The sequence below is a fragment of the Astyanax mexicanus genome, chromosome 19 (assembly GCF_023375975.1).
Source record: "Astyanax mexicanus isolate ESR-SI-001 chromosome 19, AstMex3_surface, whole genome shotgun sequence".
Lineage (NCBI taxonomy): Eukaryota > Metazoa > Chordata > Actinopteri > Characiformes > Acestrorhamphidae > Astyanax > Astyanax mexicanus.
Genome location: NC_064426.1, coordinates 3424283 through 3448752, shown reverse-complemented (window position 1 = coordinate 3448752; position 24470 = coordinate 3424283). Strand labels below are relative to the sequence as shown.

Here is a 24470-nt window from a genome sequence, read left to right as displayed (position 1 = left end):
TTTTTGTGTTTTCATTGGCTGTAAGTCTAAAATAGATCACTCTGTGTGTAATGCATCTATATAATATATGAGTTTCACATTTTGAACTGAAATACTGAAATAAAGTAAGTTTTCAATTATATATATTTTTTGAGATGCACTAGTAGATCAACCAAATGGCCATGTGAAGTTCTCCGACCTGTGGAACGTGATTCAGATGTAAGGTGCTCTAGATAAGTCAATCAGACAAATGCAGTAAATATAAATTTATGACCGTATTTTATTTCACTTAAGTGATCTTACCTCCACATCACAGAGAGGTTGTGTAATTTGTCAGCAATCAGTGTCGTCCTGCGCCCTGTCATCAGCAGTGACGGGACAAAGTCACGGCGCCTCAGGAGATCAGTTTTGCTGGTGGCTTGTGTTGGCGTTTACTGCACCCTTATTTTCTCCTGTTCCTCCTGCAGGCGTTTAGAGAGGAGAGGAAACATACCAGCTCCTTCTTTTTACACTCACTGTCCATCTTATCAGCAACACTGATCATATATACAGTATATGAGAACTTTTAGAATAATTACAGACTATTTGCTATTTATAGGTTTATGTTTAAGTAAAATGAACATTGTTGTTTTATTCTATAAACTACAGACAACATTTCTCCCAAATTCCAAATAAAAATATTGTTATTTAAAGCATTTGATTGCAGAAAATTAGAGAAATGGCTGAAATAACAACAAAAAAGATACAGAGCTGTCAGACCTCAAATAATGCAAAGAAATAAAACAAGTTCATATTCATAAACAAGTTTTAAGAGTTCAGAAATCAATATTTGGTGGAATAACCCTGGTTGGTTTTTAATCACAGTTTTTTTCATGCATCTTGGCATCATGTTCTCCTCCACCAGTCTTACACACTGCTTTTGGATAACTTTATGCTGCTTTACTCCTGGTGCAAAAATTCAAGCAGTTCAGTTTGGTGGTTTGATGGTTGTGATCATGCGATCCATCTTCCTCTTGATTATATTCCAGAGGTTTTTAATTTGGTAAAATCAAAGAAACACATAATTTTTACGTGTTCTCTTATTTTGTTTCAGAGCTGTATGATGTTGTTAAGTGGTTGCTATTGTGTCGTAGGTGGTTGCTAGGTGGAACTGGAAAGTTCCAAGAGCTGCTATATATATATATATATATATATGTATATATATAATGAGCTATTATTAGCCACTTATTTTTGACCAAGAACTTTAGACATTTGACATGAAATGAGCACAGCAGGAGGTTTATTACAGAACCTAATAATGGGGTAGATAACCATGACTCAAAGGTTCTGTTCTCAGTATAAAAGAAACAGAAAAGAGTAGCCGAGTATTCCTTCATATTGAGGTGTGGTATGCTGGTAACCAGGTCACGCCCCGGTGGAAGGACATCTGATCTGATAGAGGAACGTGCAGATCCAGTTGTTTGAGAAAGCTCCATTGTTTGAAGCATTCAGACCATGAGAGCGTGAGTGTCTGGGTTTTGTAGCCAAACTGCAGAGCGTAGAGCGCGGTGATGTAACCTGAGATCAGATCTGGAGACAATGTGATGAATTTGGACACTTGCATTTGGGTTAGACTGTAAACAGGCTGTGTTTTGAGACCTGCCCCATGAGTATTCTTATTTTAGGTATTGATATTAAAGGAGAACTCTGGTGTAAAATGGACTTTTGTTGTAGTAAAACATGATAAAAAGTACTTACCTTTGTTGAATAGCACACCTGCGCTCTCCTACAGCTTTATGAGATACAGTAATTTTGTTCTCTTTGCCCAGAACTCTGTACAATGGCCAAAGTGGGGCATATTTTGCCCTGATAAATCGTTTTTTAACCGTTATTCAGGCTATAAGTAGCTCTCCGCTAGCTTCAGCTCAGCTCCGGGAGCCGCCATCACAGTACTGATAATGACAGACATATATACATAGACCCTCACAGCTATGCAGAGTCTATGGACAGTATATACAGGGGTTGGACAATGAAACTGAAACACCTGGTTTTAGAGCACAATAATTGATTGTGGTGACGGACAGTTCTGGTGGAAACAGGAGAGTTGAGGTGCACATTGAATTCTGCCGTGATTTGATCAGCCGTGGTTTTATGTTTTTTAAATACAATCCGGCTTAGCACCCGAACATCCCCTTCAGACAGCTTCCTCTTACAGCGTCCACAGTTAATACTGTTGGATGTGGTTGGTCCTTCTTGGTGGTATGCTGGCTGACATTACCCTGGATACCGTGGCTCTTGATGCATCACAAAGACTTGCTGTCTTGGTCACAGATGCTCCAGCAAAACGTGCACCAACAATTTGTCCTCTTTTGAACTCTGGTATGTCACCCATAATGTTGTGTGCATTGCAATATTTTGAGCAAAACTGTGCTCTTACCCTGCTAATTGAACCTTCACACTCTGCTCTTTCACACTTTTTTTCACGAAGGCGTAGAGAGAACGTTTTTTCAGTGGGTGGGATCAGGTGATCATGAACCGATAGACTCGTCTATAATCTCATCTCTCTCTCTCTCTGTCACCTCATACCTGTCGGATCGGCCTCAGGAAACAACAGGTAAACACAGATCTTTTACAGTAGCCTATTATATTTCATAACTTCACTTTTCTATTACTCTGAGCATCTCTGATCAGTGTATTTATGATAACTTTTTCTTTATTTAAGAAAACAGATCTAAAATTGTATTACTATATCAGTTTTTAAAGTTATTTGGTATTTTGTATTTACATGAGTGTCCAGGCATTATAAATCTCTCCTGATACAGGGGGGATATTGAATAGCAGGTCAGACTGAGTAAATGTTAGACTTTAATTTTTAACTTTTCTCTGTTTTTCTGTGTTTGAGGGCTGAGAGACTGATAGTGATACTGGCTGGTATTCGAGGAATCTGTGAGATAAGACTGCCGTGGATATGAAGCTGAACCCGTCTGAAGAGCTGGTGAGTATCTGGCAACCTGGAAGGGGAAGCAGTGTGTTAAACAGTGAAGAGTGTTAATCCACTTTCATGTCCTGGGGATTGAGGCTCATCATCATCATCATTCTTTTTTTTTATTATCACCCTCTTTATCTTCATCTTCTACCTGTTGTATTTACTTTATTTTTTATTTTATCACACAATTTGAATGTTTTTCATCTTTTTCACCATATTTGTCTTCTTCATCTTTTTTCTTTTCATCCTCTACTTTTGCCGCTTTTTCAAATCATCATCTTCTTTTTGTATTTTTTTTTCTCACATCATCTTTTCTGTTTTTTTCTTTTGCATCACACCATTATCTTTGTCTTCTTTTATCTTAGCTTTTTCTTCTTTATCATAGCATCTTCTTTAATTTTGTTATTTGTCCTTTTCACATTTACAGTCATTACTTCATCTTCTTTATTTTAGTTTTGTTCTGCTTTTTATCACATCATTGTTTTTTTTTGTTTTTCTTTCTTTTATTGTTATCATCATCATATTCATCATCACATCTTGTTCATTATTTTATATTTTTTCGTACTCTTCTCCCTTAGTGTTGGGGGACTCTGGGAACTGTCCGTCCTTTCCCAGACTTCCATCCTGAGAGAGATGTTGCTGTTATTCAGGCTGCTCTGGACAAAAAAGGTAAGACCTGCTCCTCCTAAATCTCCTAATAATAAATGAAAGTATTAAAAAAGTGAGGGTCAGACCCCGCCTCTTTTTAAGCTGCTGCTGATGCTGTAGCATTACTGAGTAGCATCACAGCGCTAACGCTCGGAGGAAAGCGCAGCGACTCCGTTCTGATACATCAGCTCACAGACGCAGCCTTGTGCTGATCTACATCACCCTAGGACTGATGAGAGGAAAGTGCGCCATCTACTGTACCCACCCAAAGAGAGAGAGAGCAAGGACAATTGTGCTCTCTCAGGGCTCCGGCAGCTGATGATGGCAAGCTGCATGAACAGGATTCGAACCGGCTCCTGATCATAGCTTCCATTTTTTAAACAAACTGTAGCTGTTTTGGATGCAGTACTCCTTTACAAACTCTATTTTGTTCAGGTATTAGAAGGCAACGCTGGCATTTGACATTTTCTCATAGTAGAGTGAAATATAATATTCTGCTGTGGAGATTATCTAGCACACCTACTAAACAGAATAGCATCATGCACAAGTCCATGTAGTAGTAGTAGTAGTAGTAATGTAGTTATTGCATTAACTGTAAGTAGAAAGATACATTAATAATTCAGTTTTGCCCTGTTTTATTCAGATATAAACACATTAGTGAGGATACTGACCAATCGCAGCAATGCTCAGAGACAGGTCCTGGCTCAGATCTACCAGAATCTCACCAAGAAAGTAAACAGCTCTATTTTTTACGTATATTATAACGCTACACACTGGATTTTTAATAGATTGGTTCCTCTGTATGAGTGTGTGGGTCAGCACAGTGTGCTTCTGTGTGTGTTTATTCTGCAGGATCTGAAGGCTGGTCTGAAGAAGGTTCTGTCTGGAGATCTGGAGGCTCTGATGCTCGGCCTGATGATGACACCTTATCAGTTCGAAGCTCATCGTCTGCGACAAGCGATGGAGGTTATAGAACATATATGTTGTTTTGTTTAGGATATGTTTTCCTAAATTGTGCCTACCTACAATAACCACGTATATACTGCAGGTACATAGTTTTGTATTTTTAACAGGATGTTATGGTATCCCAGGTGGTTGCAATGGTGTTGCTAAGTGGTTGGTATGGTGTTGCTTAAACGTTGCTAGGTGGTTGCTACTGAGTGGCTAAGTGCCCTGCTTGCTACTGTCCGTGGTTGCTATAGTGTTGCTAAATGGGTACTACAGTCTGTGGCTGTTTCAGGTGGTTGCTGTGGCATTGCTGAAATTCTTACTAGATTAGTGTTACTGCATTGCAAAATGACCGCAATGGTTTTTCATGTAGTTGCCATGGTTGCTTACTGGTTGCAAGGGTTTTGATGGGTGTTTTTTTTTTGTTTAACATTTACTATAGTATCCCAGATGGTTGATCAGGAATTGCAAAGTGGCTGCTGTGGTTCCCTCCATGTTTTTGGTTGGATGTAATTAGTGTATTTGTATCCTTGTGGGCAAACAATTATTATGCATTATTATGCAAAATAGTGTCTTTAACTGTACACCAATAGGCTAAATCTACATGAGAGGGGTTGCAGCAGTAAATGGGCATCCATATGGGGGGTATACATGATAAAATGGTCAGTGAGTTTTTAATCCCTTTGTGTGTGTTTATGTGTGTGTGTGTGTGTGTATTCAGGGTGTCGGTACAGATGAAGAAACCCTTCTGGAGATCTTGTGCACGAGGACACCACAACAGCTTTCCAGCATCAATGCTGTGTACAATAAAGGTTAGAAGTTTTCCTGGGGCTTTCCTGATAAGTGCCAGTTCCATCATTATAATTTTTTGATTGTCTTTTTTTGGTGACTGCACTTAAGGATGGTGTGAAGTTCTATTTTTTTTTTTTTTTCAGATTCACTGAGCTTCATCTTCTAAAGTATTTTTTTTCTTTACTAAGCTGAGTAGTTGTTGCTTCTGATAATATCTATTAGTTCAATATACAAATAGAGCTATTCACTGTTTATGAGTCACATGCTTAACTAATACAATCACACCATGTGTTATTAATTGATATTATATAGCACATCTTTCACAATGGTTTAGAAGGCGCTGTTGAAACTATGATAAGAGAACAATAATCATTCATTTGTAACAATTTAGTTTGGAACTTCTGATGTAATGCTGCTGGGAACACTAAGCAGTTATTCACACTTTCACAAGATGAAGTATTCTTAATGTTTTGGCAGAATATAAATGTGATCTGGAGAAAGATTTGATCAGTGAGACCAGTGGAGATTTCACCAAGCTGCTTGTGGCTCTGCTTAAGGTACAGTGATATAGCAACTAATACAACTCTATAATTTACTTAAACATTACTATATACAGTATGTGGCACCAAAAGTGGTCCAGCAGACTAAGGCGCTGACACTGAAATCGAGAGATTTCTGGTTTAATTCCCAGTCATGCAGCTTGCCATCAGCTGCCAGAGTCCCGAGAGAGCACAACTGGCCTTGCAATCACTGGGTCAGTATAGTAGATGGCACTCTTTCCCCTCATCACTCCTAGGGTGATGTCGATCAGCACAAGGCTGCGTCTGTGAGCTGATGTATAACTCACATAACTTAAACAGGTGTGGACGTTCCCAAGCAGTTGCCTGAAGTAACACTTTGTAAATCTTGTTGTTTGGGATTCCCAAAAGCAACCAAAGGTGATCTGTGAATGGTAACGTTTTGTTAATTTTGTATTAGTTTATATGACTTAATAACTAAGAAGCTTTCAGGAAACTAAGCTGAGAGAATTCTGATTGGTTAGAATGAATATTTGCATACTATACATCTATAGTATTTTATAAGTTCTGTGTCCTGTAAAACCCCAGCTATATTACTTTCTATGGCATATTATTCAATAATTTATTTATTATTATTTTTATTACTATTTTATATTTATTTAAACCTTTATTTTACCAGGCAAATCATTGAGAACAACCTCTTATTGCAGTAACTACAGTACAGAAGCTGACTAATTCCTATAGATACACAGCATACCCAACATACACATTTAAACTTCTTGTTCTCTATTTATATGCACATCACCTATATATTTTTTATTATATTGTTAGTATAGTAACTTTTTTTTTTAAGTTTGCTCCTTAATCACCAAGCTTTTTTTATTGTGCATTATGTGTCTATTATTTGTGTTCTTTACTGCACTGCAGTATAGAATTTGAATTAAACTGAATTAATTTGATTTGAATTCATAAATATTGTACTCAGACCATTTAACGTTAGCTGCATTACAGCTGGGTACTATACTGAAAAACTATACCGTTCTTTTGTGCATTAAAAATGCTGCATAATCCAAGACTATGCTTAATCCCACATATTGTTCTAATAATCTTCATTATTATAAATTCTTTCCTGTGTCTTCACCACAAAATTTGTTTAAAAGAAAATCGCGATATGGTTTGTTATCAATTACCAAACGATATACAGTTCAGCCCTATCCTCCACCCTTATCTCTCTAAACTTCCTGACTCTCTAAACTGTCGTTTCTTCAGAAGGAGCCTGGGCGAGGACCTGTGGAGCCCGACACTGAGGTAAGTATTAAGTTTCTAAACTAAAGGAAATGAAAGTAGTTGAGGACACTTTCTTTTATTTGCTCTATTACAGTTGAAACCACCTTGCTGATAAGATGAATAGAGCAGCATGTTGACACAGCATTCGTTTGTTCAGTGACGAATACAGATCCTGAGTTTGACTTTCAAGTACAAGCCGTTTAAACAGTAATTAGGACATGTGAAACCTTTTATTACAGGATGTATTATATATGTCCTTATTATTCGTTTTCTTACTGTGGTACAGATGTCTACTTTCTACAGTGAGCAGCAACAGAAGCACTTTCAATGAATATCCATATATTAATTATGAAAGAAGGATTATTCTTTTATTTTTTTACATTATAAAACTAAAAATGTTCTTCATCTTGAATTCATCTTATATTTCTTAATTCATTCACACTTGAATTAAAACTCTACAATTGCAATAGTAAAGAAAATGGAGAAATGGTTGATATATGGGCATTTGAACTTTTTGTAATTTTACACATTTTTTTCTTTAATACTTGCCCAGTACATACACAAAGGAGATTATACTGTATTTTTTTTTTTTTTAGCATTTTTGTTTCTCACTATCTTTGCTAAGTATTGCCAACACAGCTATTGTTGCATAAAACTGCAGGTGATGGTAACTATTTCATTTACATTTATAGTATTTAGCAGATGCCCTAATTCAAAGTTTAAAATATTCAGAGATACACCAAGCTTTGAGAATGTTTAGTACATTTTTAAATTCAGCTCTAAAAAAAATAAGAGGCCACTTAAAAATGATGAGTTTCTTTGATTTTACCAAATAAAAAAAAAACTCTGGAATATAATCAAGAGGAAGATGGATGATCACAAGCCATCAAACCACCAAACTGAACTGCTTGAATTTTTGCACCAGGAGTAAAGCAGCATAAAGTTATCCAAAAGCAGTGTGTAAGACTGGTGGAGGAGGAGAACATGAAGCCAAAATGCATGAAAACTGTGATTAAAAACCACCAGGGTTATTCCACCAAATATTGATTTCCGAACTCTTAAAGCTGAAGTCTGAAAGCTCTGCATCTTTTTTTGTCATTTTAGTCATTTCTCATTTCCTTCAAATAAATGCTCTAAATGACAATATTTTTATTTGGAATTTTGGAGAAATGTTGTCTGTAGTTTATAGAATAAAAGAACAATGTTCATTTTACTCAAACATAAACCTATAAATAGCAAAATCAGAGAGAAACGGATTCAGAAACTGAAGTGGATTCTTATTTTTTTCCAGAGCTGTACTGGAAGCTCTAAGAGTCGCATCATTGAACACTAAGATCTCCTTGGTGTCCTTCATTTAAAAAAGGCTAGAAGTTCAAATTGACGTCACAAACTTTAACATCCTTAACTGGAGTCAAAGGGCAAAGACAATCATCACATGGTCTAGTGAGCAGCACTTTCACCACTCTCTCTAGCCATATATTGCTTGGTACACACATATATATTGCTTGGTAAACACTAAAGCACCTCTTAATGTATGTGCTATTGATGTTCCGCAGGCGTTATCTGAAGAGCTGAGCAATAAGAAGGTGGATGCAGGTCCGTGGATAAGAATTCTCACTACAAGAGATCCGGCCCATCTCAGAAATGGTACAGAGTGGCAAACTTCACAAACCTCAGTGTCTTTTAATCTGTAATCATTTACCAAGGGTTGGGGCAAGGTTAACGCTAAAGCACAGTTAACGAATCCAAGCTTTTTGTTTGAACCAGTTGTGAAAGGTGCTGCTAATCAAAGCACCAAAATTTGGTCCAAAAGAGGTGGTCTCGGTCCAGATCAACTAAACTTTTTTTTCCATTTATTGGCCTTTCCAAACAATTATGGGGAGTCAAGGCAATCTGTAGTCACTGTTTTAACAAAAGAAGAAGAAAAATATATTAACGGATGTTGTGCCAAAATCCGACTCACCTTAGTGTGCATTGTGTGCATACCGTATCTACTGTAACTGTAGATTAACCCTTATATAAAAAACTGAAATACAAGGAGTCAGATGGTAATCTGTTTTGCTCATTCAAACAAAAATCAATGTATTGGCACAAAGCCTAAGGCCAGGCTTGGGCTAGATTGAGGAAGGACTATTATTGAGGATAAGAGTGCAATCAAATCCTCACAGCATTGCTCCAAAATCTAATAGAAGTAGTAGAAAACCTTCCCTGCACAGTAGAGATGGTTACTCTTATAATACCCCTGATATCAGAAGAAATCTTTAATGATATAGTGAACATCCACCCCTTGACCAGAACCCACTGACCCTGAGATTTCTCTCTTTTGTCAGTGTTTTTAATGTAATGGCTGATTGCTGCATATGCTAATTGAAGATTAATGCCAATACTGGGCAGCACAGTGGCTTAGTGGTTAGCACTTTCGCCTCCCAGCATTGGGGTCTTGGGTTCAAGTCCCTATCTGGGTGGAGTTTCCATGTTCTCCCTGTGTCTGCGTGGGTTTCCTCGGGGGACTCTGCTTTCCTTCCACAGAAAAACATGGAGATCAGGTAAATTGGATACTCTAAAATTTACCTGGTGTGTAAGGGTGTGGTATGTATGTAAGTTTGACTGTGCCCAGATATGGATGGGCACTCTGTCCTGGGTAAATGCTGTAGTGCTGGATGCAGTCCTCCAGGTGGACGGTTGTTTCCGGTTGAGAGTACGCTGTGCGCTATTGGCTGCCGCTTCTCACCGGTGTGTAGACAGGTGCTAAGTATGATTGGTTGTGTGTAAAATGTGTAAATTGTAAAGCGTCCTTGGGTTTGTAGAAAGGTGCAATATAAGTGTAACTTTATTCATTACTACTGTGTTTCAGTGCTGATTCAGCTGGAGGCCGAGACGGGTCAGCCCGTATCTGACGTTATAGAGAAACGCTTTGGAGGGATCTTCTCTGGAGATTTCAAACTGGGTTTAAAGACTCTAGGTGAGGCGTGTGTGTGTTTATCTGTGTGTGTGTGTGTAATTGTGTGTATGTGTGTGTATGTGTGTGTGTGTGTGGTTGTAGTAATAGCTACAATAAGGTTTCTTTTGTTCTCTCCTCAGTGCGCTGCATACAGAACCCACACCTATACCTCGCCCAGCGGATCAAGAACATGAAAGTAAACATCATGAAACTGAAGCCGACGATTACCTGTGTGTGTGTGTGTGTGTGTGTGAGAGAGAGAGAGAGAGAGAGAGAGGGAGAGAGAGAGGGAGAAAGAGAGAACTAACTTTTTAAGGCACTGGCAAAAGTCTCATCCAATCTGAATATTCTTACATTAAAATAATGTATTATTCAGATATGTTGGGAGAAAAATTGTATGTATGTTTATGTGTGTGTGTGTGTGTGTGTGTGTGTGTTCTGCAGGCATCAGTGCTGCAGGGAGTGATGCTGTCACACAGTGAAGAGGATCTACTGGCTGTGAGAGTGGCGTACAAAGCGCAAACAGGGACCTCGCTTTACACCACCTTACAGGTCTTTTTATCTTGGCATCATGTTCTCCTCCACCAGTCTTACACACTTCTACTCCTGCATGGCTAAGATAGGATTGGGCAGCTGATTGTTGACTGCTGTCAGGGTTTTAATCAGTCAGTGGCGCACCTGTAGAAAGATGCCAGAAATTTACCTGAACACACCTCACTTCCAGACCACCACACCCATCAATGTACATTTATTTATTATTTCTAACTCTGACTCTGATGACTGGGTGTAAGATAGCAATGAGCATCACGACACACCTTGCGCAGGGTGTACGACAAGGCCCTGATTGTTCGCTTGCTGCATGTCTAATCTTAAATCTGTGTGTTTTATTCTGTAATTCTCTCTACAGAAGCAGTTTAAGGGAGATCTCCAGCAGGCTCTGTTAGCTGTGTGTCGCGCTGAAGACTAAAGGAGCAGAAATGGGATTTGAACAGATATTTTGATGGAACACCACTGGATATTTTGCCAATTAAAATATATAATAAATAAAGTTAAAACATATCCAATGCTTTGGAGTTAATCTACACCCATCATAAACATACTTTACCTTTAAAAAAAAACAAAACAAGGCCAGCAAAGTACTTTAATTAGCATTAAACTAATAGTATAACAGCAGTAAGTCAGTTTGTGCTAAAAGTGAATGTAAACCGTCTGATTGAATGTTATGTGTCTTCTTTTTTTAAACACTTATTGCAACTGGTTGGTGGCAGGACTGATTTGCATAAATGTATAATGTATAAATGCATGTATGTGTGTAATTTTTGTGGAAATATTTGTTTATATTAGAGACAGATACAGGTTAATTTAATGAATAAAATCTGAAATGTAAATATAGCATTAGAAGTATTAATGCTTTTTCATTTAGATACACATAATATTGTGTTCTATGATCAAAATTAAACTAAATCATTCCTCATTAAATAACAATATTGTATCACATTAATAAATTAAAACATGAAATAATGTATGAAATAATTTGATGTACTTTGTTTAAAACATTAATATTATTATTAAGCTATTTTCTTGTTAATGGTGCCTTTTTTGTTTTTGTTTAAAGGTTTTATTTTTTATCTAAAACTAAACTGGTAATTATTAAACAATGAAACTATAAAAAAAAGAACAAACATATTTTAAAGGTATTACATTAAAATATTTAAAATATGATTGTGAGTGTGTGTTTTTTAGAGAGTGTCATTCCTAAAATGTTCTAAAAAATGTTATTTTGTCTGAAAACACAAAGGACTTAGACTGAGACTGCTGACTGGGTTTAAGATAGCAATGAGCATCGTGATGCATGATGGGTGTACGATAGTAACCTTACCCTTCTACAGTTGTTCAGTTATGAAACAGATCCACTGTGGTTCAGTTTGCTTGGAGTGTGGCTTGAGTTGAGTGTTTGCACAGGATGAACAACAGAGTAATAAACAGAGAGAAACAGGTGCTTTAGACGACTTAAAACCCTGTTCTGGAACATCGAGGCTCCAGTTTACTGCCCACTGCCATCTGGAGTCTCCATTACCCTGCTGATAAGACTGATCCCTGCGCAGAATATGAATACGACTATTATTATATCTTACACAGACTCGGACAGGAGCTATTCAGTCCTGGATTATTCTACATTATTCACATTATACACTATATTTATAAAAAACACACCATGGGGTTAGTTATTAACAAAGAGATGTTTCTATTCTAATGGGAACTAGAATAGTGTTTTTTTCTGCTGCGAGAAATTATTTTAAATATCTTCAAAAAAGTGGTCGAAATTCTTTTAAATAAAACTTTTTTTTAGGTTCTTATTAAAATGTAAATTCTACATTAGTTTGTTCATATACAAATACGGCTAATTCCTAAATGATACAATGTAAAAAAAACTGCAGAAACTCCTTAAATTTAACAGCTACACTGATTATGGGTGTGGTGGTCTGAAAGTGAAGTGTGTTCAAGTACATTTCTGCTGTGTTTCTATTTTGCTGGCAGAAAACACAGGTGCGCCACTGACTGATTAAAACCCTGACAACAGATAATCATCAGAGTCCATTCCTATAGGTGCTCCCAGCGCCTGATTTTTAACTTAACAACCTGATTTTTAGCTCAACAATGAACAGAATAAAGAATAAAATATCATTGCTGTTCCCTTAAATGAACTTCTTGCAGGTCGGTATCCTTTGCTGAGGCTGCGCTGTTAAGATACCAACACGCCAAAGTCAGAGCTCACCTGGCTCTTAAAGGGAATGGCATATGACAAACTGATTTCTTTATTTTACACTATGCCCAAAATTAACCACAAACATGATTAATTAACAGATGCATGTTTTAATCCAATTAATGTGTATTTTTTGTGCCTTCGCGATACTAAAACACACCGACACGCCCCTAAGTCTAGCTGCATGATGCGGGAACAAAGCAAAAATATAGAAAAAAACTAGAGGAAACTAGACAGGCAGTACAGTAAATGTATCTATAAGACTGTGTATCTGTTCTAATAGGATCTAGAGGTTTTACTGTAAAATAAATAATATGTTTTTTTCTGCTGGTAAAAACGATTTTTAATATGCTAAAAAAGTGGTCAAAATTATTTAAAAAAATACTTTTTAGGTTCTTATTAGAATCTTAGAAAGTTCTCCATTAGATTTTTCATAAATCAACACCTAACACACCTAGCAATACAAATAAGGCTAATTCCTAAAAAAAAAAAAAAAAACTTAAAATTTAATTTAAAATGGCTAAAATGAATACACACACAGTCCAAGAAAGTTCATAAAATATTTTTTTGTAGTTAATTTATTTATTTATTTTTTATTACTACATATTAAACAACATATACAAAAATGAAGGTGACATCCACGGATACGTCTTTAACAAAGACAAACGTATAAATATATATTTTTAATCAGTGCTACAAATTAAAGGGGAACAAATCTGTTTTGTGCAATTTAGTCTTGATCTTGCCGACCAAAAACTTCATCATCTTAAGTAATAATAATTTAAAAAAAAACTGCGTTCGCAGAGTGAGCTTCGTGGCCCAGTTACGTATAATTCAATGCTCCTGAGCACCGGGCCGGACAATCACAGGTCCGAGACCAGTAAGAAGTCTATAAATGGCGGTAAAGAGGGTGAGATCTTCACGGTGATGTAGAGTCTGTGGTTGGTTCATCACCTGAACCAGGTTATGATCGGTTCCACAGCAGATACAGGGCGGGGAGAAGGATCGGTAGTAGGGTAGACTGAAGGTCAGGACTGCCGGAAGGCGTTGTGGCGGTAATCACAGTGGTGACGTTGGGTCCGACCGTGGTGGTGATGTTGGATGGCACCGTGGTGGCATTAGATGGAATCGTGGTGGCGTTGGATGGCACTGTAGTGGTGTTAGATGGAACTGTTGTAACGTTGGATGGTACAGTGGTGATGTTGGATGGTACCGTGGTGGCGTTAGCAGCAACCGTGGTGCTGTTTGCAGATACAGTGGCGTTCGTTACAGGCAGCACAGCGGTTACGTTGCCAGTAGTCGGTCCTACTGTTGTGCTGTTTAATGCCACCGTAGTGTTGCTTGATTCCTAGAAGACAAAAAAAAAAACATGTTATTTCCATTTGGAAGCCATTGTTTGCACAGTGACAATAAAGTTAGTCATGTGAGAACAGAGTCAATTGGTCCAAATGCTTTGTCTGAGATCAGCAGACCACATCAAAGCTCAGTTTGCTAAGAATACTAATGGGAGTTATTAACTAAAAGGGTTTAAAGGTTAAAATGTAAACGGAGTCTTTTAGATTAGCCAATCAGAACTGGTCACATTGATGCTGAATGGAAGCAGAGTATAATGGAAGTATAATGTGTCTAAAAGCTATACCTCAACCCACAAAGCCACAAAGCTATTGCATTACAATAGCAGTAGGTAATATTATATATATATATATATGGGGAGGATCTCAAACAACTCCCTCACTGTTTTAATTGCATTAACATTAACAAGGTATTAAGTCAACTTAAAAAAAAACAGTATTTGTATTTTATTTCTTTTTTAAACATTTTATACTTCATTTACCAATATCTAAATGTTACATTTTTTATTCATTTATATTTTTGCTATTTGTCTACTCTTTAATAGCATTATTAGGCTACTATTACATCATTATATCAGTAGAATAATATGGTCTTAAATGTCTTAAAATGACAAATGCAATAATTTCTGGCAAAATATGTCCTTCTGTTATTTATTTATTTTTTTTAAGACAAGACAATATAGAAGGACTTAAGAAAAAGCAATCACTATGTATACTAGGCCTGAAAAGCTTTTTTTAAACTTATTTTTAAATACTATTTCACAAATTCAAGGCATATTTAGGTTAACAGGTGGTTTTAGAAGAAAGTGAATGAAATATTTATGTGTAACATTTGTGTTTTAATAATGGAAATAGCTGATTTCTATAACATCCACTCTAATAAAATATAATGTAGTACATTATTTGTACCATCAACCAACTGTTTTATACCAAACCCCATTTAAAATCACTGTTCACATATGAATCTGAATTTTACTAATAGAAAAGATAATAAAATCTATGATAGTAGAAATTAAAGAGAGTTCTGATTCTGAATTTACTTGGTTCAAACTGTTTAATTCTATATAGACACTATGGAAAATACTACAGCATACTAAATCGAAAACACAAAGAAAAATAAATAATAAATTTAAATAATTAAATAATAAATAACTAAAATTAAAAGGTACAGCATCAGTCATTTGAATAGATGTTTTCAGAATAAGCTGTAATTACCTGTGCCATGGAGGAGGCCACCATGGCCAGAAGACAGAAACCAGCAGTCAGAAACATCATGTTGTGGTAGAGAACAGAAGGTCCAGAAGGATTAACTGGAGTGCGATAAGTCAGCTGTGAGGGTCTCTAAGGGTCCGTTAATGGCGTTTAGTGGATGTGTGCCTGTCCAACACAGCTGACCTTATTTATACCATCACCTTGGACACACCCTTTTCCCAGAACTCTCCGTTTAGTGGCCTCCTCCCTGCGCTTCAATAGAGGAGCAATTTGAACCACAGCATAGGAACGTGCCAAGGTGCATTCTGGATCGTTTTACAGCTTTATAGTCTGGTTCCTGGTTCTCTGTTGCAACATTTCACGTATGGAAAAGGTAATGAGTGTTTAACGTGATCTTTATGGTCACTGATAGGCCCTCGGTCTTCAATAAAAAAGAGGATTGTTGTACAGAAATAGAAACTGAATAACTTCTGGGATGCCTTATTTTTTCAGATATGTTGATAGAGACATAACATAACATTTCTCAGAGCGTTTTCCTTTAGTACTGTCTGTGTCATGAAGCCGTTAGCACTGTGGCCACCATGTGCCCATGACAAGGCCATGTTTAGCCTCAACAGCTTCCTCATGGAGGTATCCACAAAAAGCTATTTTGTTTTTACTACGGATGTGAGGTGTTATTGAAGGCCAGGAAGGTTAAAAATGTGCAATTACATACTCAGATACTCCGATTCTTAAGAAGTCATTTAAACTGCTTAAATTACCGTTCCTGATAAAGTTAAAGTGCTCTTCCAGGACATAACAAAATACAAAGGATGAATTATTCTCAATAACTCATAAAGTCTAAAAAAAAAAACAAGGTCAGAATATACAGTATATACAGAATATACAGGAAAAGCAAGGGATTGTTATTAATTATGACCCTCTATCAAATCAAAATGTTTCAATTCTAGCGTCTAAATATTTTCCTAATAAAGAAAAGTTTACTTTTCTTAAAAAAAGCTCAATATTAGCATTAAGCATAATTTCATTAAAATGTTCATAAAATGACAATAATTTATTTATAATTTATTGTAGTTATTTTCAGGGCGATATATTGTCCAAACAAAAATCACACTGCTATCACGACAGGCCTACGGATACTTAAGTATAACTACAATACCTTCAAATAACTTAAAAGTATTTAAGCAAATCTTAACATATTTAATCAGGTATAAAAGTACATGTTCCAAATTGTAACTAAATGAAAAATTAAATTTGGTTCTATAAAATATACACCTCCACCATCTTTTCAATACCTTCGGGTTAGTTATGAACTGTCTGTTAACTCTAATATTATTAATAAATAAATGTATTCTCTTAAATGTATTAATCAGACCTCTTCACTTTCTGAATCAGTTTCTCTGATTTTGCTATTTATAGGTATATATTTAAGTAAAATGAACATTGTTGTTTTATTCTATAAACTACAGACAACATTTCTCCCAAATTACAAATAAATATATTGTCATTTAGAGCATTTATTTGCTGAAAATGAGAAATTAGAAATGGCTGAAATAACAAAAAAAGATGCAGAGCTTTCAGACCTCAAATAATAAAAAAAAAAAGTTAATATTCATAAAGTTTTAAGAGTTCAGAAATCAATATTTGGTGGAATAATCCTGATTGGTTTTTAATCACAGTTTTTTTTCATGCATCTTGGCATCATGTTCTCTTCCTCCACCAGTCTTACACACTGCTTTTGGATAACTTTATGCTGCTTTACTCCTGGAGCAAAAATTCAAGCAGTTCAGTTTGGTGGTTTAATGGTTTGTGATCATCCATCTTCCTCTTGATTATATTCCAGAGGTTTTTAATTTGGTAAAATCAAAGAAAAACATAATTTTTAGGTGCTCTCTTATTTTTTTCTCTCTCTGCTCTCTGTTCTTAAGAAGAATAAGTGCGATTAATCACGATTAATCGCAGAATATTGTCGTAATTAATCATAATAAATATAGCTCCATAATGTTCTTTTATTATTTGATTATTATTAATAAATATCTCTTACTGAATCAAGCTCAGTTTAGGTTTTAATACTCATGTCTATTACAACTATCCTAAACACAATAAATGTTTTAATTGATTGACACCACTAACATGTATGTACTGTATGTACAATAAATAAATTGATAAAATAAAGAATAAACTGTCACCTGATTATTCTGACATCACAGAACTGTAGTTTAATGTGTTTTAAAGTGAAATGCATCGTCCTCGTCACGACTCTGAGGCGTGGAGCGGAAACTCTTTTCTTCCTTTGTTTTACTGCACCTGCTGATAACAAGCGGATCAGCGTGAGATAGCCGTCAATAAGCGCTGCTATCTTTTATTGGATAGCTGATAGACATATCGATTGTTAGCTATTAGAGGAATTTAGTGATTATACACTATAGCTGTGTCTGAATGCTTATAAACACTAATTATAGTAAATACAGATGTGCAAATGCACACACATACAGCTTGTCTAGTCCTTGTAGAGCAGAAACCAGCAATAGGTTACACATCTGGCCCGTGAGGTTGTTTGAACTGTAATGAATTATAATGGAAAAAAAATATAACAATAAAAAGCTTCTCTTGTGAGCTTTTGTTTACATTCCTCCCCTGTCTCTTTCCCTCTGTCAGGCTCAGCGTGACTTTAGTTTCCGCCCGTTCTCGTTTTTCCGCCTGTTCTTGGGCTATCTTGTTATAAGGGCTTTTATTCCCGGCTGTGTCCCAATTCACTAGCCGGGATAGTGTATTGGGCCGCGACCCTGACGACCCGGATTTGATCCCGCAGTGCAGGTGCAGTGTGTTTTTTTTTTTTTTCTTCCCCTTTTTCTTGCGTTTACCTGCTTTGAGATCAACTGTTCTGCAATTGGGTTCAACAACCCTCTGGGCTGGAGAGCTACTAGTCTGTAGCAGCACTCCATCGCATCAGTGATGGTTTGATGGAGAGACATGTCATCTGCTGGTGTTGATCCACTGTGTTTTATAATCAAGTCTAAAGTCAGTGCAGTTTTGTTTTCCCGCAAAATCTTACAGCACTTCATGCTTCCCTCTGCTACTGACAACTTTTATGGAGATGCAGATTTTATTTTCCAGCAGGAATTGGCACACTGCCCAATCTGGCAAAAGTACCAGTATAGGTACTTTTATAAGTATAGGTTTTATATAATATTCTAATTTCCTGAGACCCTGATTTTTGGGTTTTTTTGATTGGCTGTAAGCCATAATCAACAATCAACAATAAAATAAATAAACGTTTAAAATAGATCACTCTCTGTATGTTTAATACATATGAGTTTCACATTTTCAACTGAATTATTGAAATAAAGTAATTTTTCAGTAATATTCTAATTTTTTGAGATGCACTAAATTCCCTTGATTTTTTAAAGAAACAGTGAATTAGCAGGTGTCCCATCACTTTTGTTCGTAAGTGCTTTTTCTTACATAATGTCAGCAACTTAAAAAACTGTCCAAACTCAACACTAGAGATCCAATAGAGATTCAGTCCAGTAGAGATCTTATTTATTTAGATGGAGTTCCAGCAAACATATTAATTTAGCCCATTATATCATATGGTTCGACTGGTTCGCTGTTGTAATTGTATGTGTACTGAAGCACATTTTAACACACGCACTCAGTTTCTATTTCCTAGCAGCACTGAACAGATTGCTGTTTACACACGACTTCATAAATCCCCCATTAATGCATGGCCTGAGGGCAGTGTGGGAGTTTTATGCTTGGAGGTTTCAAATTTTAATCAGGTTTACTATATGATCACTGTACTGATTGCTGTCAGCAACAACAAGAGCATCAGTGTAGCATGTGCTTAAAGTAAAGTATAGAAACTGACGGTAAAATTTTAACTTTAATAAAAGAGGAAATCCTCTCTTTCGACCTCCACTTAAGTAAACTTACAAAAGTATTCGTCCTCTAACATGTCCTTAAGTATCAAAAATAAAAGTACCATGGTTCTATTATTGATTAATTAATTAGTAATAAATAACTACTTGCTGAATTACTAAATCAAGCTCAGTTTTAGTTTAAAGACTCAAAATTAAATGGCTAAAAATAATTAGCAGAAAATGAGAAATGCCTGAAATAATAAAAAGATGCAGAGCTTTCAGTCCTCAAATAATACAACTAAAACAAGTTCATATTCATAAAGTTTTAAGAGTTCAGAAATCAATATTTGGTGGAATAACCCTGGATGGTTTTTAATCACAGTTTTTTCATGCATCTTGGCATCATGTTCTCCTCCACCAGTCTTACACACTGCTTTTGGATAACTTCATGCTGCTTTACTCCTGGTGCAAAAATTCAAGCAGTTCAGTTTGGTGGTTTGATGGCTTGTGATCATCCATCTTCCTCTTGATTTTATTCCAGAGGTTTTCAATTCTGTCACATTGCATGGACACAGCATGGACAGCAGTGGATTTTAGTTTCTAAATATATACAATTTACCTTCATTCACCAGGGATTGTTTAAATAACTGTTTCATCGCCATGCTTTTGCTTAAGATGCCATAATATTAAATATGTATATATATATATATGTAGCCAGGTGGTGAATTGAGAATACACCTTTAAAATGTGTGTCTGTAACTTTAAGAAACACAATCAGAAGTGTTGTCACCCTGAGAGAGGAAAGGGAGGAGCTAAGAGCATGGTAGAGAAGGAGGCTCAAGCTGCAGTGAATGGTGGTGCTCCATTTTAGGATCCATCCAGAGCCATCCTAATGAAATAAGAGGTAAAAATCAGGAAATACTGAACAATATAAGGTTTAGTTGGCCTATAACAGTAGTAGATGCCTATATTGCCTTTCTAAACATGTATTTTGAATGAATCACAACCAGATGCGGACAGATGGCATTGTTTCAGTGGGGTAGTGTGCTCCTCGTGGTCAAGCCTTGTATTTTTCTGGGTTACAGAAGCTGTTTGTCCAAGTTCTCTTGATGAAATGCTCAAGTCTTGTTGAGTAAAGCTGAGTAAATGAGTGGTGAGCTTAAAAACAAATATAAAAAGAGCTCTGTTAATGGTATTAAGGTGGTATTAATGTTATTTATCTATTTTCTGTAATTAGTGCCACTACCAAATACTGTGCTGTGTTCTTAGTTAGGGTTTTTCCAGTGTATTCATTTTTATTTTTATTGTTTTGAGTACATTTTAATCAGAATAAAATACCCGGAAAAAGTTCTTTTGTCATTTGGTGTGCATCCTTTCCCCGGTGACAAAAAAAAAAAAAAAAAAAAAATATATATATATATATATATATATATATATATATATATATATATATATATATATATATATATAATACAACATACAACAAATTGTGCATTTCATAGAAATGTCAGGAACACAATAAAAGATCATAAAGCTGTAAGGAGGAAGTGAACAAAAACTTTAATTCTATAAATTTACACTTTACATTATTATATTTAATTATTTGAAATGATTGTAATGAATGTTATCAAAATGTACATAAAGAAACATGTTAAAGAAAAGTGCATTTACATAGAAAAAAATCTATGTAAAATATAATTCTGGTGTGCCTTCATCATATAGCAGTGTCTAAACTGCACATTCATTTTAAGGCAATGGCTTATATGACATTGTAGGTATCATTATTGTTATATAGAACAAAAAATGAAGATATAACTTTTTGACATAACTTTAATCTGGCAGTTGTTTTTTTTATTAATTTCATGGACCAACAGAGATGCTTCACAATGACCTGGTCTGGAATAAAACATGTTTCATTGACTTCCAATAAAAGTTAAGAATTTTTTTCTTCTTCTGAAAAATGTAGTCATTTTGGAGATACAAGGACTTTTAAACATGGTGTAGGTTGAGAATCATACAGAAGCAGTGAAGTAAGAGGGTAAAAGCGAGAGTATTGCTTCTAGAGTAATATATATATATATATATATATATATATATATATATATATATTTGTTTGTTTAATATGTTAATAAGTCATTTTTAAAGCGAGGAACAGCTGAGTCAGGATGAACGTGGTGCCCGATGCGCTAATCCTCCAGCTTCCTCCTTTCGGGGTGGTGCTCAGGCTGGCAGTGACGCTGGTGGAGTTGGTGGTCGTGGAGTTTGTGGTGGTGGTGCCTGAGGAGGGGGAGCTTGAGGAGGTGGAGCTTGTGGAGGTGGAGCTTGAGGAGGTGGAGCTTGAGGAGGTGGCGCTTGAGGAGGTGGAGCTTGAGGAGGTGGATGAAGATGAGCCAGATGATGTTGCTGTGCTGTTGGGAGAAACCGTTGTGCTCGAATCGGCCTGAAAGAGACAGAAAACACCTTTCCCATTTAGCAAAACCATAACAACAATCTTGGATACCATAGCAACCACTGAACCACCATTTAACTACAACTTAGTAACCACCTTAGTAACTACCTTAAGCTTAAAGAAGTGGGAGGTCAGCCCGCAGTGCTCAGACCATACACTGTATGTATCCCAACTCTGTCTAGAAGAAAGCCTCTTCTGAAGCTGATGCACAAGAAAGCCCGCAAACAGTTTGCTGAGGACAATAACAATACCAAACACATCTTCAAGATGACTACTGCTTTGCTGAGAAGGTAAAAGGTAAAGTTAATGGACTGGAAAATATGTTTCTAGACTTAAACCCAATTGAGCACCTCTGTGGCATCCTGATTCGGACTATGGAGGATTCCAAGGGCAAACTGTGAAGCTAATCTTGACATTTTGGGCAAAATTTGGCCATTTTCTTAATTTTACTAAATTCTAAATGTACTTCTCAGAACAGACTATACCTTTATCAGTTCAGTTTCAGACAGCCAGAGAAGGGAGATGAAAAAGTAATTTTTAATTTAACTTTTTTTTCATTTAACTATTTAAAGTTTATTATTTAACCATTTATTAAATTTGTTTTTTAAATGACTTCATTGCAGTAGAATTTCTAACTGGGTCACACTATACCAAAGACAAATGGGATTAATATTATTCACACCCAGTCACAGGTAAACACATGTAATAATAGGCAGCTAGATAAGACCAAACCCTGGCTTGATGGTTCTAATAACTGCGCTAATGTTGATGGTCAACAGGATTCAGAGTTAATATAAAGAGCTTATCATTCAGAAGAGCAACATTAGTAGGTTTTAGCTGCATATCAAACCATCACTGATCATCAGTAATTTTTACATTTCATTTAAAGTAAATCAAGGGAGCAGAGTCTGGAGGAAGAGTGGAGACACACACAGTCCAAACTGCTCGAGGTCTAGTGTGAAGTTTCCACCAATCAGTGATGGTTTGGAGAGACATGTCTGTCATCTGCTGGTGTTGATCCACTGTGTTTTATTATCAAGTCTAAAGTCAGTGCAGTTTTGTTTTACCACAAAAAATCTTACAGCACTTCATGATTCCCTCTGCTACTGACAACTTCTATGGAGATGAAGATTTCATTTTCCAGCAGGACTTGACTGGTCTTATTATAATATTCTAATTTTCTGATAGACTAACTTTTGGGTTTTTTATTGGCTGTAAGCCAAAATCATCAACAATAAAATAAATAAACGCTTAAAATAGATCACTCTGTGTGTAATACATCTATATAATATAAAAGTCCAGCCCATCCGATTCTAGTGTTTAACTTAACTTCAATTTACCTGGCCAAATTTCAAACCAAAAACCAAAGTCGTTTGGATCACCTGAACAAAAACTTCCAGTCTATCTGGTCCTTCGCAGATTGGAAACTCCTTTTATACAGCCAATACATAAATACAGCTCGGACAAAAATAACAGACCACTTAAAAATGATGAGAGATGGATAGACTTAAATTTTTGCAGCAGGACTAAAGGCATAAAGTTATCCAAAAGCAGTGTGTAAGACTGGTGGAGGAGAACATGATGCCAAGATGCATGACACAACTGTGATTAAAAATTTGAGTTTTTCCACCAAATATTGATTTTCTTTGAATTATTCAAGATTATGTTAGCCATTTCTCATTTTCTGCAAATAAATGTTATAAATTAAATTACAATATTTTTATTTGGAATTTGGGAGAAATGTTGTCTGTAGTTTATAGAATAAAACAACAATGTTCATTTTACTCAAACATAAACCTATAAATAGCAAAATCAGAGAAACTAATTCAGAAACTGAAGAGTCTCTTTTTTTTCCAGAGCTGTATATACTGTAGAAGCACATAGATACATAGGATTATAGTTTATAGTTTATATAAAGTTACAGAGCAGCTTGTTTTGTATTTTTCTCATATATAGTCTGTAATCTCCTCTGGTTCTCCTGAGTTGACCCACCTGTTCAAGTGTCAGTGTCAGCAGAGCCGTGGCGTAGAGCAGCAGCAGAGCCATCAGGAGCTTCATGCTGGTGACAGGTGGAGAGGTGTCGCCTGCTGCCTGTCAGAGATCACTCTCTATACCTGGATCTGTGTGAGTGTGTGTGTGTAAGAGAGAGAGAGAGAGAGAGAGAGAGAGAGAGAGCTGGACGGTGTGTACAGCTGACCTGTCTGATTTGATCTTTGGACACACACCGCCCACTTCACCCGGAGCTGAGGGCAGGAGCTGAAACTGCAGCAGTCAGGGCTTGGGATGATCACTATTTTAAGGCTGTGGGTGTTTTTAATTTTTAAAAGTAGATTTTAAAATAATTAAAGCAAATACAAGTAATTTTTACATTAAAATTAGCTAAGTCACAAGCAATAACATATGCAAAATCTGTGTAACTGAAATAGGCCCGTTGCAACAGTACAGGCAAACCAAGCAATTTATTGTCTTGAGTCCCAAGTTGGCCTGGAGCCCACAGACAATGACTGGTTATGAGTTAAAAGCAATGACAAACTTTAAAAGGCTGTTTTTTTTTTTAAATGGGCATCTCCCATTAATTACACACAGAAGCATATAACCAGACTGGAACATGTTCAGCAGTATCCATGCACAGCAGCTTTAACATCACCACTGTCTTTAACACTAGAACGAATAAACCTATCCTTTATATTTGACTAATTGCCCATACTCATCTTTTCTTAAGTTTATTTAGCTAAACTAAGTTTTATACACA

At 36.1% G+C, this 24470-nt stretch overlaps 3 protein-coding genes across 3 annotated transcripts; 1 reads left to right on the top strand and 2 right to left on the bottom strand.

Annotated features, from left to right (window-relative positions):
- Positions 1–2484: 2484 nt before the first annotated feature.
- On the top strand, positions 2485–11137 carry anxa14 (annexin A14). Its single transcript, XM_022676152.2, has 13 exons — positions 2485–2572; positions 2861–2953; positions 3523–3613; positions 4236–4324; positions 4445–4558; positions 5262–5352; positions 5810–5889; positions 7120–7158; positions 8694–8784; positions 9992–10099; positions 10219–10274; positions 10523–10630; positions 10986–11137. Exons 2-13 carry the CDS (start codon positions 2927–2929, stop codon positions 11043–11045), a joined length of 954 nt encoding a protein of 317 aa, XP_022531873.2. The 5' UTR covers positions 2485–2572; positions 2861–2926; the 3' UTR covers positions 11046–11137.
- Positions 11138–13389: 2252 nt separating this feature from the next.
- LOC103032739 (membrane-spanning 4-domains subfamily A member 18) lies at positions 13390–15583 on the bottom strand. The gene is made up of 2 exons (XM_007245587.4): positions 15410–15583; positions 13390–14190 (listed from the first exon to the last, which is right to left on the bottom strand). Exons 1-2 carry the CDS (start codon positions 15467–15469, stop codon positions 13807–13809), a joined length of 444 nt encoding a protein of 147 aa, XP_007245649.3. The 5' UTR covers positions 15470–15583; the 3' UTR covers positions 13390–13806.
- Positions 15584–20806: 5223 nt separating this feature from the next.
- On the bottom strand, positions 20807–23872 carry LOC103045124 (uncharacterized). Its single transcript, XM_007245623.4, has 2 exons — positions 23711–23872; positions 20807–21709 (listed from the first exon to the last, which is right to left on the bottom strand). Exons 1-2 carry the CDS (start codon positions 23774–23776, stop codon positions 21395–21397), a joined length of 381 nt encoding a protein of 126 aa, XP_007245685.3. The 5' UTR covers positions 23777–23872; the 3' UTR covers positions 20807–21394.
- Between the last annotated feature and the right edge of the window lie 598 nt (positions 23873–24470).

Excerpts from the sequence above, each read along its gene's own strand:
- anxa14 (XM_022676152.2), top strand. The coding sequence starts at position 2,927 with ATGAAGCTGAACCCGTCTGAAGAGCTG. Across the intron at positions 2,954-3,522 it reads TGAACCCGTCTGAAGAGCTG|TGTTGGGGGACTCTGGGAAC; the intron begins GTGAGTATCTGG and ends CTTCTCCCTTAG. Across the intron at positions 10,631-10,985 it reads CGCTTTACACCACCTTACAG|AAGCAGTTTAAGGGAGATCT; the intron begins GTCTTTTTATCT and ends TTCTCTCTACAG.
- LOC103032739 (XM_007245587.4), bottom strand. The coding sequence starts at position 15,469 with ATGATGTTTCTGACTGCTGGTTTCTGTCTTCTGGCCATGGTGGCCTCC. Across the intron at positions 14,191-15,409 it reads TGGCCTCCTCCATGGCACAG|GAATCAAGCAACACTACGGT; the intron begins GTAATTACAGCT and ends TTTGTCTTCTAG.
- LOC103045124 (XM_007245623.4), bottom strand. The coding sequence starts at position 23,776 with ATGAAGCTCCTGATGGCTCTGCTGCTGCTCTACGCCACGGCTCTGCTG. Across the intron at positions 21,710-23,710 it reads TGACACTGACACTTGAACAG|GCCGATTCGAGCACAACGGT; the intron begins GTGGGTCAACTC and ends TGTCTCTTTCAG.